This window comes from Melospiza georgiana, chromosome 6 (assembly GCF_028018845.1).
Source record: "Melospiza georgiana isolate bMelGeo1 chromosome 6, bMelGeo1.pri, whole genome shotgun sequence".
Classification (NCBI taxonomy): domain Eukaryota; kingdom Metazoa; phylum Chordata; class Aves; order Passeriformes; family Passerellidae; genus Melospiza; species Melospiza georgiana.
In genome coordinates, this window is record NC_080435.1 from 30,649,924 (window position 1) to 30,664,895 (window position 14,972).

At 39.6% G+C, this 14,972-nt stretch overlaps 2 protein-coding genes across 3 annotated transcripts in view; one reads left to right on the forward strand and one right to left on the reverse strand.

Annotated features, from left to right (window-relative positions):
- Positions 1 to 349: 349 nt before the first annotated feature.
- Positions 350 to 14,954, reverse strand: SLC5A12 (solute carrier family 5 member 12). The gene is made up of 15 exons (XM_058026579.1): positions 14,598 to 14,954; positions 12,662 to 12,727; positions 11,545 to 11,596; positions 10,205 to 10,272; positions 9,079 to 9,233; positions 7,727 to 7,867; positions 6,160 to 6,289; positions 5,737 to 5,825; positions 4,767 to 4,879; positions 3,619 to 3,686; positions 3,178 to 3,264; positions 2,402 to 2,580; positions 2,078 to 2,181; positions 1,709 to 1,830; positions 350 to 508 (listed from the first exon to the last, which is right to left on the reverse strand). The coding sequence occupies exons 1-15, from the start codon at positions 14,952 to 14,954 to the stop codon at positions 350 to 352; spliced, it is 1,890 nt and encodes a 629-aa protein (XP_057882562.1).
- Positions 8,459 to 14,972, forward strand: part of BBOX1 (gamma-butyrobetaine hydroxylase 1) — an 84,674-nt gene continuing 78,160 nt past the window's right edge. For both annotated transcript variants that reach the window (XM_058026580.1, XM_058026581.1), the window contains exon 1: positions 8,459 to 8,602. The gene's annotated coding sequence lies outside the window, so the exon portion shown is untranslated. The remainder of the gene's footprint in view (positions 8,603 to 14,972) is intronic.

The following is a 14,972-nucleotide window of genomic DNA, read 5'->3' on the forward strand; positions in this document are numbered from 1 at the left end:
TCTCCAAAGTCTTAATTTACCTCAAGTTCACCTTTGCACACTCCCTTCAATGATGAGTTCCTGAATAGAGCATGTGATGCAGATGTATTGCAGCTGTGTCTGAGTGGGAGCTTCCACAACAAAATTCATGAAACATTTCTTCTGAAATAGCAGTGCTTCCAAAACTTGATTGTCCCATCATTTCCCAGGTCTGCCAAGAGATTGGGGAATAAAAATCTGACCTTTATTGCTATTGAGAGCAGCTGTTCCCTCTTGGTCACCTACAAGGTGGTAAGTGCAGTAAAAGAAGGTATTAATTTCTGAAGCTGAAGAACTAAAGTTTGATTAAATGTCCCTTGTCCTTAAGCTTCTAGAGGCGAGTTTCTCTGCTTATATTTGTATATGAATTCTCCTCGGAATTGTAACCACAGATCTGGTAGTTATTTTCTTTATTGGTATTGTTCTTGAAGGTGTTATCTGTTCTGGTTTTATTTGCAGCAGCTTCAGGCAGTTTTTTCTCAAAGTCCATCTGAAAAAAGAAAGAAAATACCCTTGTAGTTTGAAGCCTGTCTTCACTGCTTTTTTCCTTTGATTAAAGAAAAATTATGGAAACAGTGCAGAAGAAAAAAGATGTTCATTCTGTATGCCTTTTTAATGGGCTACAAAGCTTTGGGACACCTGGAGAATAGCTGGCCCTGTTGCTGTGGAGGAGGAGGAGGTGGGAAGGAGCAGGTCAGATGCTGGTGAGTGCAGCACTGCCTGGTTGTTGCTCTCTGGTGTTGCTCTGGAGGGCAGAAGCCTCAGGGGCTATGGTGGTGGGGATGACAGCAGCAAGAGAGCTTCGTGAGAGTGTCCTTTTTTTTTTAGTGAGGTTCTAAAGTCCTTTTCTCTGAGCTTGGTGGAAAGCAATAGTTTGGTGAACTGTCTAGAGTGTAAAGTGCAGTTTTGTCCCAGCAGGGAGAGGGAGGTCAGACCCTGTTTTGATGCCTTAGGTTTTAGCTTTTATGTTTTCCAGATTTTGTTCTGCTTTAGTGTGGAGTTCTGAGCTTCATATTAAGTGTTGGTGAGCTCACTTCACAGAGCAGCTGTACAAAACAGTTCCTTTTCTACCATGGGGCCAAGGACAAATGATCCAAATCTCAGCCCAAGAGTACAAACAACAAGGACTGAAGAGCGAAAAACAAGGGCGAAAAACAAGCAGGATGGGACTGCATGGGCTAAAGCTGGAATGGGACAATTAACTCCAATATGCAAATGGAGCAGAACTTAAAAAAGTGAGACCCCCATGAGTGGTCATGCATTTTGGTTCCTCTTGGGTGCAGCCCTGGCTGGGCTCTTGTGCTGCCCAAGGTGGATCCATGGAGGAGATCCTTTGAATAAATCCCTGCTTTATTGTTTAGCTCTGTCCAGCCTCTGTTCTAGATCAGCTTCCTGGCTTTCCTGAGGGCTCTTTGTTTTCTGAGGGCCTGAGTCCCCATATTTGATGAAAATGGGAACAATAGGAAAAAAATCTCAGGGAACAATAGGCAACTTAATACTGACCAGGGTTTAGCTGATTTCATTTCCAGTCTCTGCTGCTTATGGAGCATCCCTTGCAGAAGTTCAAGAGCGGCTGTTGAAGGCTGGTTATTTCTCTGCTCAGCCCATGCCCTCATGTGGGCACATGCTCTCATATGTTCCTGTGGCTCCTGGGCCACAATAGGGCTGAGCTGATAGGCTCAGCACTCACCTCCAGGCTGTCGTGCTGCACGCCACACCAGAGAAATACTTTGAGTCTTTTGGACCAAAAGCAAAACAGGTTGCAGACTGGCTTAATTAACACTGGTGGGATGTCTTCTCCTTTACTAGGTCCTGCAAAAAGAAAATAGTAATAAGTGAGTCTATGGATAGCTGGCTATGAGCCTTGGGAGCCTCAGACCACAGACCATGAGGTGGGTGAGCAGGATCAGAGCCCACTGCCCACTTCTGAGTCTGTGTCCCAAGTCACCCACTAGACTTTTAAAAAGCTTTTTTTAACAGCTGAGTCAGCTTATGCAAAGGTATGATTATTTATATATGTCTGTATATATATATGTCTATGTATGTTTAGAACACCAACCTGTTATAAAGCTTATCAACAGCCCAGTGATGGCACAGCCCACACAGCCAATGGCACTGAAGTACAGGTAAGACAGGGAGTACCAGGTGTCTGCCAGCAGAGGCCTGTGAAGAGGTGACAGAAACAGCTAGTGATGAGCATCAGTTAAATTTGAGTTGTTGCCTGACTGAGCCAGCACAGTGCAGGTCAAGCTGCAGCTGGTGTGACGTCTGGCACCAGTCTGCACTTCCAGCCTGCCCTGTCAGTACTGCCTGCACCCCAGCTGCAGGCTGGGGGGCACACTTGGCAAAGCATAGGCTTAAATGGTAACAATAGGAAAAATACCTCTCCGGAGCCAGCGTGGGAGCTGCTGTTAGCAGTGCCTCGGTGCTATTAGCCAGGGTGCAGTTGAGGGTAGACAGTTGCAGAGGGATGGACTTTGTTGGTGGTGCAGGGTAAATGAAAGAGCCAGTGCCAGCCCAAAAAGCCAGGCTGATCCCAGCTAAGAGGCCTCCAAGAGCACCCTTGGAAAGTATGGAAAGATACTGTTAAAAGATGGTATGTGCAAAGTGCTTTTCTGTGAATGTGAAATAGCCAGGAGTAGGTAATGATGGGTTATGGTGTAAATAAATTCTGTTCTCTCTCAACTAAGCTATAAAACATGGTGTTTTAGTGCTCTCTGTTTGTAAAAGTTAAAGCAGAAGTGTGCTTAAAGCCGTGATACAGATTTTAGTTTTACCTCTGCTAGCCTTGATAGGAATCCTGATGGGGCAATATGGAATGAGCTCATGATTTTGAGTGAAAGAATGAAGGCAAAGCTTTTGAAATCAGTCTGTGCATCCCAAAGCTGGGGCAAGTATTGAATAATTTTTTCTTCTTAATGAAACTCAGAAAAAAAAATTAGGAAATCCTTCATGTGAATCTAATCACCAGTTATTCCACAGCTGGGTAGACAGAAATTCAGCAGGATAAATTTAGGCAGGGAAAAGGCACATATAAATAGATCTTAGATCCTCAGGCGTTAAATCTGAAAAGCAGTTCAAGGACCTAAACAATTTTCAAAATTGGGTTTTAACCAAAAAACAACTTGATCTTTTAGATCAGGATTTTTGTTTACTTACCTTCCAGTTAGCACAGGGAAACACAATTCCCAGAGTAAATAATCCCAGCATGGGTCCCCCACACATCCCATGGATGGAGAGGGAAGCCTGTGGGTGCAGAGAAGAAAGAGGAGTTCAGGGCAGCAGCTGAGGGGAAGCATGCCCAGTTCTGATTTTGATCTGTAATTTTCTCTGGGAAAATGGTGATGGAGAAGGGATAGGTAGTGATTTCAGGACACAGTTAAAGAGAGAATTGTGCTCAGTATTGTTTCCTAGCAGTGAGTCAATAGTGAAGGAGTTAGAGGACTTTTTTTTTCCCTTACTTATTCCTCTCAGCAAAATGTCCACAGAAATGGTTTGGGAAATCTAGTAGCCATCAGAGCTGGCAGCATTATTTGCTCAGTTCATTATATTTTGTGTTCATTCCTATTCCATTAATTGCATTTCTGAAGCAAGAAATACCTGCACGACTCCTCCCAGCAGCGATGCTGCTGCAGCCATGGAAGTGCACAGGACACCGTACAATACACCTGGAAAAGGTAAGGTAGGGAGGCTCTCAGTGCTGGTTAAGGTGGGGATGGCTTCTAGCTCAGTAATGTCTGAGGTGACCAGCCAGCAGAGGGGAATTGTCACTTCTTATTGGGTGTTTAAAATAGACCATTACACACCCGTAAGTGGCTTGTATGAAGTCTTGTTGGGTTTTTGGTGGATTGATATTTCTTACAAAGTAGAACAATAGCAATGAAATTAATTTGGAAGTTATGCCTCATATAGGAATGTTTCTGTTGCCTTTAAGTATCACTTCTAAAATAATCTAATAAATGAGTTGAGAAATGATAAAACAGCATGGCTTTTTTCCCTTGACACAAGTTTTAACTATATGGTAGGTGAAACTCTGTATGCAGCAGCCTTGAGTAAAGCCAGCCAAAACTTCTGTGCTAGATAACCTTGGTTTCAGATGTAAAAATTATCTTTCTAGGTCCAGAGTGAAAAAACTAAGTAGTAAGTGGAAAAACAAGAAGGGAGAAGACTAGAAGCAGTTACAGGGATAGAAAATAGATGAGTTTGCTGCTTTCATTATATTTATGAATTTTAATAGAATTCTTATGGTATTATCATGGTATTCATAAAAGGCTTATGATGTTACTGCAATAATTGTAACAAATGTCATAAAAATTTAAATAATGTTGGATGTTTGATATGTTGCTGATGTTTAGTGGTTTTGTTTTGTTTTGCTTTTATGCTTTGTTCTCTGAAAAGCTGAATAACCTGCTTATGCGATACTCTGAATAGAAGTTATCTACTGTATTACTCTAAATAAATACTACTATAGAGTAATATGGTAATAACTACATTAACATTCATTCTGTGTTACAAAGAGTGTTTTCCAATACTTTCAGTAGACCAGACTTTTCCAAGGATTTTGAGTGGGAGTTGTTCATGCTAGTCTCTGTTTGTTCCTCTGCCCTATGGTGCTGATGATGCTACCAAGGCCTCAGCTGATGTTCACCTGGGGGATTTATAAAGTGTTGCATTCCTGTTTCTGAGGGAGTCTCTCTGTGCCAGTGCCCTTTGCTGCTAAAGAAAGGGGTCCCATCTGGAGTACCCACACAAGCCTTTGCTGATCCATGTGCTCATCTTCTCAGAGATGTTTGGGAAACCTTTCTTGACCAAGTCTTCAAAGGTAACAGTTGCTAAAGCATTGATGCTGGCAGCTACCGTGCTGTAGAAAGGGTGAAGAATGGTAAGTAAATAGGAAGCAATATAATCTGGAATCAAGTTGTATTTATATAGAAATGCTTCCTCTTTTTCAGCAGTAATGCTCTTCAAGAACTGTATGATTCACAGTATTTTTCATATATGCTACTTTAACTGGGGAGGTTCCTGCTGCTTCTGCAATTGCTGGGGGCTCTGCTTTGTGCTGGCATGGAACAAGATAAAAACACATCCTAAGTGACCCTTCCTTTTACAAGTTTGCAAAGACTTTAAGTATAGACATGTTCCAGAATTAAAACCCTACTCCCTCACAAATTGAAGGATGTGCAGTAACCACTACTGCCACCCTGGTCCTCCATGAATGGCCCAACTCTTTTAGCTGGGTGAGTGCGCCTGTTTTTGGTGAATACAGTTCAGATAGACTTAGTGAAAATGTTTATACCCCTGACTACGATATTGTGGCAGTTACCTTAAGTAAAGACAGTTTCACCATGAGCAGCTCCCAAGAGTATTTTGGGAAGTTAAACTCAGTTTTTCTACACTTTCTTTGTATTGGTAACATTATTCTAAAATGTATTTGGGATAAAAAGATATTGGAGATGTGGAGTTAGACTTATCATAAACATAATCATAGAATAATTTAGGTTGTACAAGACGCCTAAGGTCACAGAGTCCAACTGTTTACCCAGCACAGTCAAGTCCACCACTAAGCCATGTCCCTAAGTGCCACATCCACGTGTCTTTCAAATATCTCCAGGGATGTAACATAATTAAACAGATTCGTAGGGTTTCATATTTTGACCTCATTCTGGATCCTCAAGAAATTACCATAAACAGCTAAAATGTCAATTCAGATTCACGAACCTTAGTGTTCCACTGAATGCACAGGCAACAAACAGTCCTGGGACTCCTGGCATCGAAGAAAAAATGTCCATAACAAAGTATGGCATGAGCTAGCATAGAAGGAGCACACAAACAACACAAGAAATTAATTAAGGTAATGGAAGCAAAGTATTTTATGTTTATTAGCATGTTGCTAAATTCTGATGTTGTCCCAAATAACATGGTTTCAGATTTTGAGCGAAGGGAATATCTTTTGGGGAAAATACTCAACTGAATTAATACTGCAGGAGTGCCAGAATAGATATTATTGTAGCTCTGATCTGGCACCCACCTTAGTCCCTGAGTGCTGGAAGGACATAGAACATTGCATAAAATTAAACTGTTCTGATATGTGCTATATCTGAGCCCAAAGCAGCTCCTAAATATTGTAATGGACATCTGTACCTGATCAGGAGCTGAAATGAAAGCAGCTGTCCAAGGGTCACAACTCTTGTAATGAGAGTACATCACCAATCCACAAAATACTGCACACACCAGGACTGTCCAAAGTCCCAATAGATTCAGGTAAAGTGCCCTAGAGGAAAAGAGGGAAACTGATAAATGGAAGATAAACTAAAAAGTTGTTATAAGATACTTATTCTGAAGTTTTTTGGGAGATCTCTTAATTTCAATTGGTTATATAATTCAAATTGGCTGTATAATTCAAAGCAAGATGAAAAATAAAAAAAAAGGAAAAGCACACCATCTCTGTGCTATAGGGCAAGGATAAAGTTTCCAAGCAACTCCATAGAGCTGGGAGAGTCAAGTAACCTCAATGCAGAATGGGCTGCACTGAGGGCTGGGTCTATAATGCCTCTCCCTTGTAAGAACAGATTTTTGCCTGTTGGGAGATGCTGATGCTGCTCCCCCTTTAGAGCACACAGAATATTGTTTCCAATGTTACCGCACAGTCGGTAGTACAGTAACAGTCAGTGACTTTTTAACAGGACAGTAACAGTCCTGGTGGCTTTTCTCTGTTCCATGAATGGATGTGGGTGACAGCCTCTGCTGGGGAGGTTGTATGGCTGTGGGTCAGCAATCCTGCAGGCTCTGAGAGCTGCCAGGATTTACAGAGCTCACATCCTGTTTGGACACACCTTGCACAAGATCTATTGCTAAGGCCAGTTCAGAGTGTGCTGCCAGGAAACAAAGGTTAACACAACTTGTTACTGGTGATGTTCTCCCTGGTGTGACTTCTAAATGCTTTTCAGACACTGAATTATGTACAGGATGAATTCATATAGACAGTCATGACCTTCAGAGAAGTTAATGGCTTTACAGTCAGCAAAAAAGCTAACTGTTTTAAAAAGGAAAAAATTAATACCTTTATTCTTTAGCTGCATGTGCAGGCAATTGGCCCTAGGTGTGTGAAAAAAATCTGATTGTTTAGTAAAATATGTCTAGCTATGAATATATTACTGCTGAAGTTGAGGCAGGTAGCAAGCTGGAGACCTGTATATCTATATTGTGAAGATTCACTTTGTTCTTCATTGATTCTGATTATTCTGACACTGCAGAATTTTAAGAAATTAAGATTTACTTTTATTTAGGTAATACCTTGTACTGTAGTGCTCCACTAAATCAATAACATCTTTTAATCCTGTATAACATAAACACAGTTCCAATAGATACATTTTTACAATGAGATTGTAGATAGCGCAACTTCGGTGTTGGCCTCTTTGCCATACTCTCCTTCTGAGGATTAGTTTGTCAGCCTGATCACAAATTGATAAGCTGCAAGATATGGATTTCACTTTTTCCTCTGCAAGATATGGATTTCACTTTTTCCTCCACATATACTTAAGTCATTTTGAGCCAGAGGTAGTAAGTCTGTCAGAGCAAAATTAGCTTACTACCACCTAATGGCATCCCAATATTTATTTATCATATAAATATATTTTTTCAGTATAGCTGACAGACTTAGTGTAATTCTTGATTGATTGCAGGAATAGGTTAACAAGAGGTAGCTTACAGTTTAGCATGCCTTTCTGATTTGCAGGAAATGCATCTCTGTATTGTGGACTGATTGACTCCATAGAGCCCTAGCCAGGTAAATGTTCCCCCAATAACTATTGTCCAGAAGGTATGTCGTCTCAAAGGATCAACATCAAAGCTAGAAGAAAGAAAGAAAGAAGCAATTAATTTTTTTTTATTTAAACATATTTTTTTCAGCAAGAGGTAGGTGATTTTTTCAGAACTATCTGGTGTATCCTACCACCTGAATCAAAAAATTCTGCATTGGTAATACGGTTTTCCAGAACAGACGGCATCGGATGTGTTCAGGTTTGGAAGGTTTTATACTTTTATATTGGAACACTGTTTTCAAGACAGGATAAACAAATATCATTCAGAACTAGTCAGAGGATCACTTAATTCAGATTAATTAAATTTATAACGGTGCTTATGCTCAGACATCTGACCTGTGTCATGCTGTAGCAGACCTACAAGCCATCCTGCCTGGGACCCCATCTTCTGTAAGGAGCAAGGTTGTTTACCAAACTCTAAAAAAATCCAGCAGAGTTTTAGTAATAATTTTTAATAATTATTAATAATTTTATTTATAATTAATAATAATTATAACTGCCTTTACAAGAAATTGCTTCAGCTGCTGTGTTATCTAACAAAATTCTGCTACTCTGCAAATCTAACTTGTACAAGTATATTTTTCTGTCTTGAATGTGTAGTCTTTGCAGTTCTTCTTATCTTGGTTGGGACAGCAGGTAACATTTGACCTTGCTGCTGGATTCTGTCACTGACTTGCCTTGGTTAACCAACAAATGCCCCAAACAACCAAATGAAGATCAGATTTCTATCCCAGTGCACTGGTGCACTATTGCCTGCTGCTGTGGTAAGTGCAAGTAAAACAGTGCCTGTTTTATGAATAGAAAATGAAAGATATATACTATTAGCCACTGAGATTAGCTCAGTTGACTAGAACATGGTGCTAATGGCATCAAGGTTTCATGTTTGATACCTTTATGGGCCATTTACTTAAGAGCTGGACTTGTTGATCCTTGTGGATCCCTTCCAACTCTATTCTGTGTATGAAATTGGAAGGAATAATTAGGCTGCATTTGTGGCTACACATGGAAAAATGGCAAATCTCCCCTTCAGTTCAGCAGACCTTTGATTTTTTCAAGGAGTAAAGTTTTCCTAAAGGTCAAATGCAATGCCAGTAGCTGAAGAGATGAGGAATGGACTTCTCTGAGTCAGCAGAGTTATTTAATAGCAAGTCTGTGTATTTTTGACTTACGGAGGGAATGGTTCCTAAATATTAAATATGTTTAGAACAGAGAGGAATGGTTTGCATCATTTGTTTCTTACTCAAATATGTTTAGCCGAGATCCTTCATGGGCATCTTCCCAGACTTTGGTCACTCCACCGTTCAGACTAGTGCCTCGAATCAGAACCGCCATGAAGCCAGCCACCATAACAACCATTTGAAATGCATCTGTCCAGACAACAGCTTTTAATCCTCCCTAGAACAAAGAGAAACTGTACACCCCCAGTCTTCTTTTCTGTTGCTCAAGTACTGAAAAATGTAGCAAGACTCCTTATTTTGACAGCTTCTGATCTGTATGTGCAGCACCCAGCAAATCAGGGCTCTGTATTCTACCACAAAGTGTGTATTTTTGCAGGTCAGAAAATTTCAAAGCCTAAATAGTTTGTTCACAGGCACAGAAGAATATTTGACTTTCAGTTAAAGGCTTTTTTACTGCCTCCTTTATATGCATTTGAAGAACATATGATAGTGTGGAACTTAGGGAGTTTTGGCCTGTTCCTACATCCCATAGGACTCCATATGTTCTCAGAGCCCACAATTAGCACAACACAGAAAAACATCTCCAGACAATTTGCCATTCAGCTTCTTCCATAGCTTTCTTATTTGATCAAATCAGTACTAGAGGACATAATAAGTGTTTTCAAGAGGCAGTGTATTAAAAAAAAAATCATTAGTGGCAATGAGAATGGTAATTATTTGTGTCTTGAGCCACAGGGCTCTGCTGCTTTGCTGCAAATATCTATACAATATATTTGGTTTGGAATTTTGAGTCTCACGTTGCTTCCACTCAAAAGTAAAGCTCTCTGACCTTTATTATCCTTCCTAGGTTTTAGTGCTTTATTCTTGAACACAATTTTCATTGCAGTGTTTTTCAGCTTATAATTTGTAAACGATAAGAATCATCTTCTCAAAAGAAGACAAGAGAAGCTTATTGCCTCCTTATCTGGATTCTGTCTCAAGATATCTGGTTTAAACATGGAGACATACAGCAGAGGATTAGAGAGATTTTTTTTTTTCCACCAAATAGATTTCCTTATAACACAGAATGTGGAAGAAATTTATCTGTGTTCTTCACAGGAGCCATCTTTTTCTGATAGTGTGTAATGTTTAAAGGATGGTCGAATTAACTGTCTGTGTTCCAAGTATTCAGTTACGCCTGTTACATACCAGAGTGCAGTAGAAAGTGCAGACAATTCCTGTTGCAGCTACAGAGCCCCAGAGATCAAATCCAGTGACTGTGAAACCAATGAAAACAAAATTGTGAGTGAAATGGGTGTGAGTCATCTGGAAGGTAGCAGAAGAGCTGTAATCCTTTAGCTTTAGAAGGATAGGAGCAATTACTAACTTCAATCTTTCGTGTCTATTAGGAGCTTTGCTGGATTGTTCAAGTTTTGTAGAACTTCTGGATACTGTTTTTCATTGTTGTTTTCTTTTGAATTGAAATTAACTAACTTTCAAGCAAAAGTAAGAATACTTGCATAAAGCAAAAATGTCATTCTGACAGGACAGAGCTGTATAAGCAATGCTTCACTTCTGTTCTTAGTCCAGACTTCGTCTTGAGAAACTAAGTTCTTCAAAGATTCCCAAAAATCCTAAGATGAAAAAACCCCCAACCCCTAAGTAATTCTATTACCTGCATCTAAGAATGATTTAATGCTAAAATGAACTTCATTAAAACAAATTTTTGTGTTCATTTTGCTTCGTAAAGTTTCTTTACACAAAATGCACACATTTTGTTCTGGCTGATACTGAAATCTCACCCACCAGTCATAACCTGTGAGGGCAAAACCTATTTGTAAAAGTTCTCTTATTAGCAAAGTTAGTGTGGTGTGATAATGAATGAGAACTTTCACATGGAATTCAGCTGCATGATAGAGGAAGAAAATTTGGTGCTGTGTAAGCGGTGGGATCAGTCTGAATGCAACTCAGATAATAAACAAAGAAAAGACATTTACAATCTCTTCCCAGTCAAGTTTGGTAAAATCAGGTTTTGGGCCATAATGATTCCTTGTGCCCTATGACAGCAAAATTACAAATCCCACCTATGGTGATGGCTTTATGCCTGATTTGCAAATATTAATTGAAGAAGTCTAGGGGCAGACAGATGAACAGCATTCATCTCTGGCTGCAGGAAAAGGAGCTATTCCCAAGGAAACCTGAACACAAGAGACAGGAACGGGGGCCAATCAAAGTTCATAGTATGGTTTTGGATCATCAGCTTGTACTGTGGACTTTGTCAGGATGTTGGGAAATTGTTTGCTTCAGGTCTCTTCAGACGGTAATGAGGGGGAAGGAGAACAGAAGAGCAACCATGAGGTTCCTGCTAATTTTGGGTGTGAGAGGAGCTAGGGGAGTCAGATGTGGAGCTACGAGGTGAAGGCAAAAACCTTCTTATAGCACCTTTGAGCAGGGTTGGGTTTTTATCTATTTTTGTTACTTCTTTTACTGAAACAATCCCTCTGGAGTGGTTATTTGGGGTAGCAGTGTAGTGCAGCATAAGAACTCACCTTGGTTGAGTGCCAGTGATGGAGCATAGACCACTATTCCTGTGTAAAGGATCTGAAGGAAAAAAATTATGTGTTTGAATGCTCAGTGATAGAACTTGTATTTAGAGTAGGGCTGTGAGCAAAATAGCAGATCTAGGGTTTCTTTAGATCAGCTTGTATTGTACTATGGCTTTCTGTTTCAGCCCTTAAAAATTAAAATGTTGTGTTTAGTTCTTTTCTGAGGGGAGAACCATTATCTGTCTTTGTATTACCTATTTCTCTACTGCTAAGACAAGTACATGACAAAATATCCTCATGAAATAGAAAAAGGATATCTCCAGAAAACACAAATAGTGATACAGATATAAAGTTGCATTGATATTAGAAATTAAATTTTCATTTTTCCATTCAATCCCTTTCAATGTAACTGACTTAATACCTTTTATGTCTAAGATCTGAGAGAGCTGATGGAGAAACTAAGCATCAAAGCCACTAAGCATTCAGATCTGTTGCCAAATGTTTGGGAATAATTAAAATGTAATTAATGCAGAAGAAAATGTCTCCTAATTTCCCATTAAAACCTATCTTTCCATTAAATACACAAATAATGTAACCTTTCAAGATGGTGACAGCAGTGACCATCATGGGACCGCAGCTAGCAGGGCATCTGCCCTACAAGGATACCTTGTAAAGCAGTTTTCAAATAGGACACTTCACCTCAGTGTCATAAATGGGTAACTAAACATACCCAGTGAAGCTTGACCAGCTTCTCAAGAAAGACAGAATCCACTTGTTTGGGAAGAGAGAGGCTTCCAATGAATATAATGTGACCAAGAATGTGCTGTAAGAGTACAGCCCAACATGTGTTAAATACAGCTAAAGAGTGTTAAAGACAACTAAAGAGTGTTAAAGACAACTAAAATGGCATTCTTAATACTAAACAGGAAGGGTTAGGGCAGTTAGACAGTTAAAAATACAATCTGACTTTCTTTTTAGCATTCATATTTCAAGTGAAAAAACTAAGAAAAAAGACTACTCATTAAAACATCTCATTATGAAAAATGTGGTGTATGGGACTAGGCTGTGAAAATCAATGGTGAGTGAAAATAGCATAAAAAAAGAGTCAATGTTGTCTTACCGTCTGGAGGATGTAAATCAGTGTTGCAGCAAGACGGACAATCTTGTTAAATCTTAACTCCAAATACTAGGAAAAAGCGTAATGTCAGTAAAGTGCACATGTAGCATCTGTGACACAGCTGTTACCTTCTGTTTGCCCCAAGTGACACCTTACTGTGCTTACCAGTAAACTTCCTGGCAGCTGGCCCTGCTGCTGTGAGCAGCTAATGAGGAGAGCAAGATTGTCATTAGACAGAATGATAATTAGATTTAAGAAATCAATCTCCTATTCTGAACCAGGGGAAGATCTATATTGGGTTGCAGTAATCAATACCTTCTTTGCACCAGGAATAACTGGAAGATCCCAAGAACTACAAAGAAATTTTAACTTCAAATGAAGGTATATTCCAGCTCTACAATGAGGAAACTTGAGCTCGTCTCTAGCAGAAATAGCATTGACTCCAGTAGTGCCAAAAGTGGAGGTGGAGCAGATGGTGAAACAGCAGCATGGAGTTTGCTAGTGCAGGAGCTGAGCTGGCTTTCCCCCTTTTTCTGTGTTAGCCTAAAGCCAAATCTGCACATCACCAATATGGAGAGGCGCGAAGGGGGATCTTAGGGACTTCCAGGTTCAAGGATGTGGAAAGGTGTTGCCACCTTCAAAAGAACTGCAGAGGTGAGTGGATCTCTAGACCCAAAGGCCCAGATTTTAAGGCTGAATCACCACCTGGGGTCTTTGCAGAGTCTCTAGGCTGTGCACTTCCTACTGCCAAAATATCTTTTTCTTTTCCATTTTTCTCATGCTGATCTTGTGTTTCTTGCATAATAAACCCCACAGTCTGCCATATAAGTGCATGGCTAATTTATGTAACTTGATCTATTTCTAAAAATAATTTGTGAAGCCAACAGTCATCTTTGCAGCATGCTTGAAGGGTCTCTCCATCTACAATGACCCTTTTGCTGGTTCGTATGACAAAAATAATTAATTCTCTAACATTGTATCAAAACCAGCTAGAAAATGCAACTACTTGCAGCAATGGTCAATTTTGCTCTTCACAGACCTGAAAGTATTTCCAAATACCCAGGCAGATCTGTTTGGCCAAATTTCCTTCCTTGGATTTGGGCTCAGTGAGCACAAGCAGCTTTTCTGTTACCAGAAGGTTCCGTGTGAAAGAATCCAGCTTTGTCATCCAATTCATGCCTAGTTGAAACTGCCCACAGTGGAGCAACCAAACTTGCAGGAGCTGATTGAAGTGAGTAAGAGGCCATCCCAAATGGTCAGTAGCTGTCCTGTGGATGTGCTGTTTATAAGGACTGCTACTGAACTTTGTTATGAAGGAAAAAATGTGTTCCAGAGAAAATGCCAGGCAAAAAACTCTACAAAATTCAGAAGTCATTGATTTCTTTTCCTAGAGAATGCTTGAATTTATTCTCCAGCCCTGACTGGTTTTTCGTCTTCTTTCTTTTTTATTTTTTTGAACAAGCTTGCCACCTTCTTTCTCTTCTTCCCACTGCAGCTACTTAGATATAGTAACTTGGTCAAATTTACCATATCTAGACTAAGTTTGAATTGAATAGTATTGAATGTTGTTCTTTAAGTCTGTCTCTCTAAACCAGAGCAGAATACTCAAAGACCAGAAACATTTGGATACGCTTAAATATTTTCCAGCTGTAATTTAACTTGATGCTGTGCATAAACCCTTATCCAGTCTGTGCTATATGTGCATAAAAGGAGCTCTGACCCTTAGACTAGGATTTCAGCTTATGCCATATAAATAGCTAGTTTAAATAAGTAAATTAAATTTAAATGCAAATTATTTCTAAAAATAATTAGTATATCAATATATTTGTTCTGTAAAACACTGCAGAAAGCTTTCTGTCGAAGATTTTTCTCTAAAAAAATATATTCATGATAATTAGTTATGCTAGAATAATGCCTTTATTTTATGATTTCTACTTACCTCATAAGTGCTTGTGATGCCAGATCTATAAAAAACAGGTAGAAAAAGTTCAGAAGTAAAAATGATGACGAGTGTGTATGAAAGAAAAAAGAGCACAAAGGATGCCCCATAGCGATAAACTTCGGAGGGTGTCCCCAGGACCGTCACTGCTGACATGAAGCTTGATGTAAGAGAAAAAGCTATGGGTCCACATGTCATCTGCCTACCGCCCACCAAAAATTCCTTTGACGTTTTCTTTTTCCTCTCTTTAACTGCAAAAAAGACTCCAATGCTGGCAGAGACTAAAAATAGGGCTGCAAAAACAATATAGTCCCAAGTCACAAATTTTTTAACCTCTGGAGCTACAAAGTTTGGCATTGCCAAACCAATTTACCA

Coding starts and splice junctions, on each gene's coding strand:
- SLC5A12 (XM_058026579.1), bottom strand. CDS start 14,954: ATGCCAAACTTTGTAGCTCCAGAGGTTAAAAAATTTGTGACTTGGGAC. Junction 2,182..2,401: donor CCCACGCTGGCTCCGGAGAG/GTATTTTTCCTA, acceptor ACCTCTTCACAG/GCCTCTGCTGGCAGACACCT. Junction 1,831..2,077: donor GTTGATAAGCTTTATAACAG/GTTGGTGTTCTA, acceptor TTCTTTTTGCAG/GACCTAGTAAAGGAGAAGAC.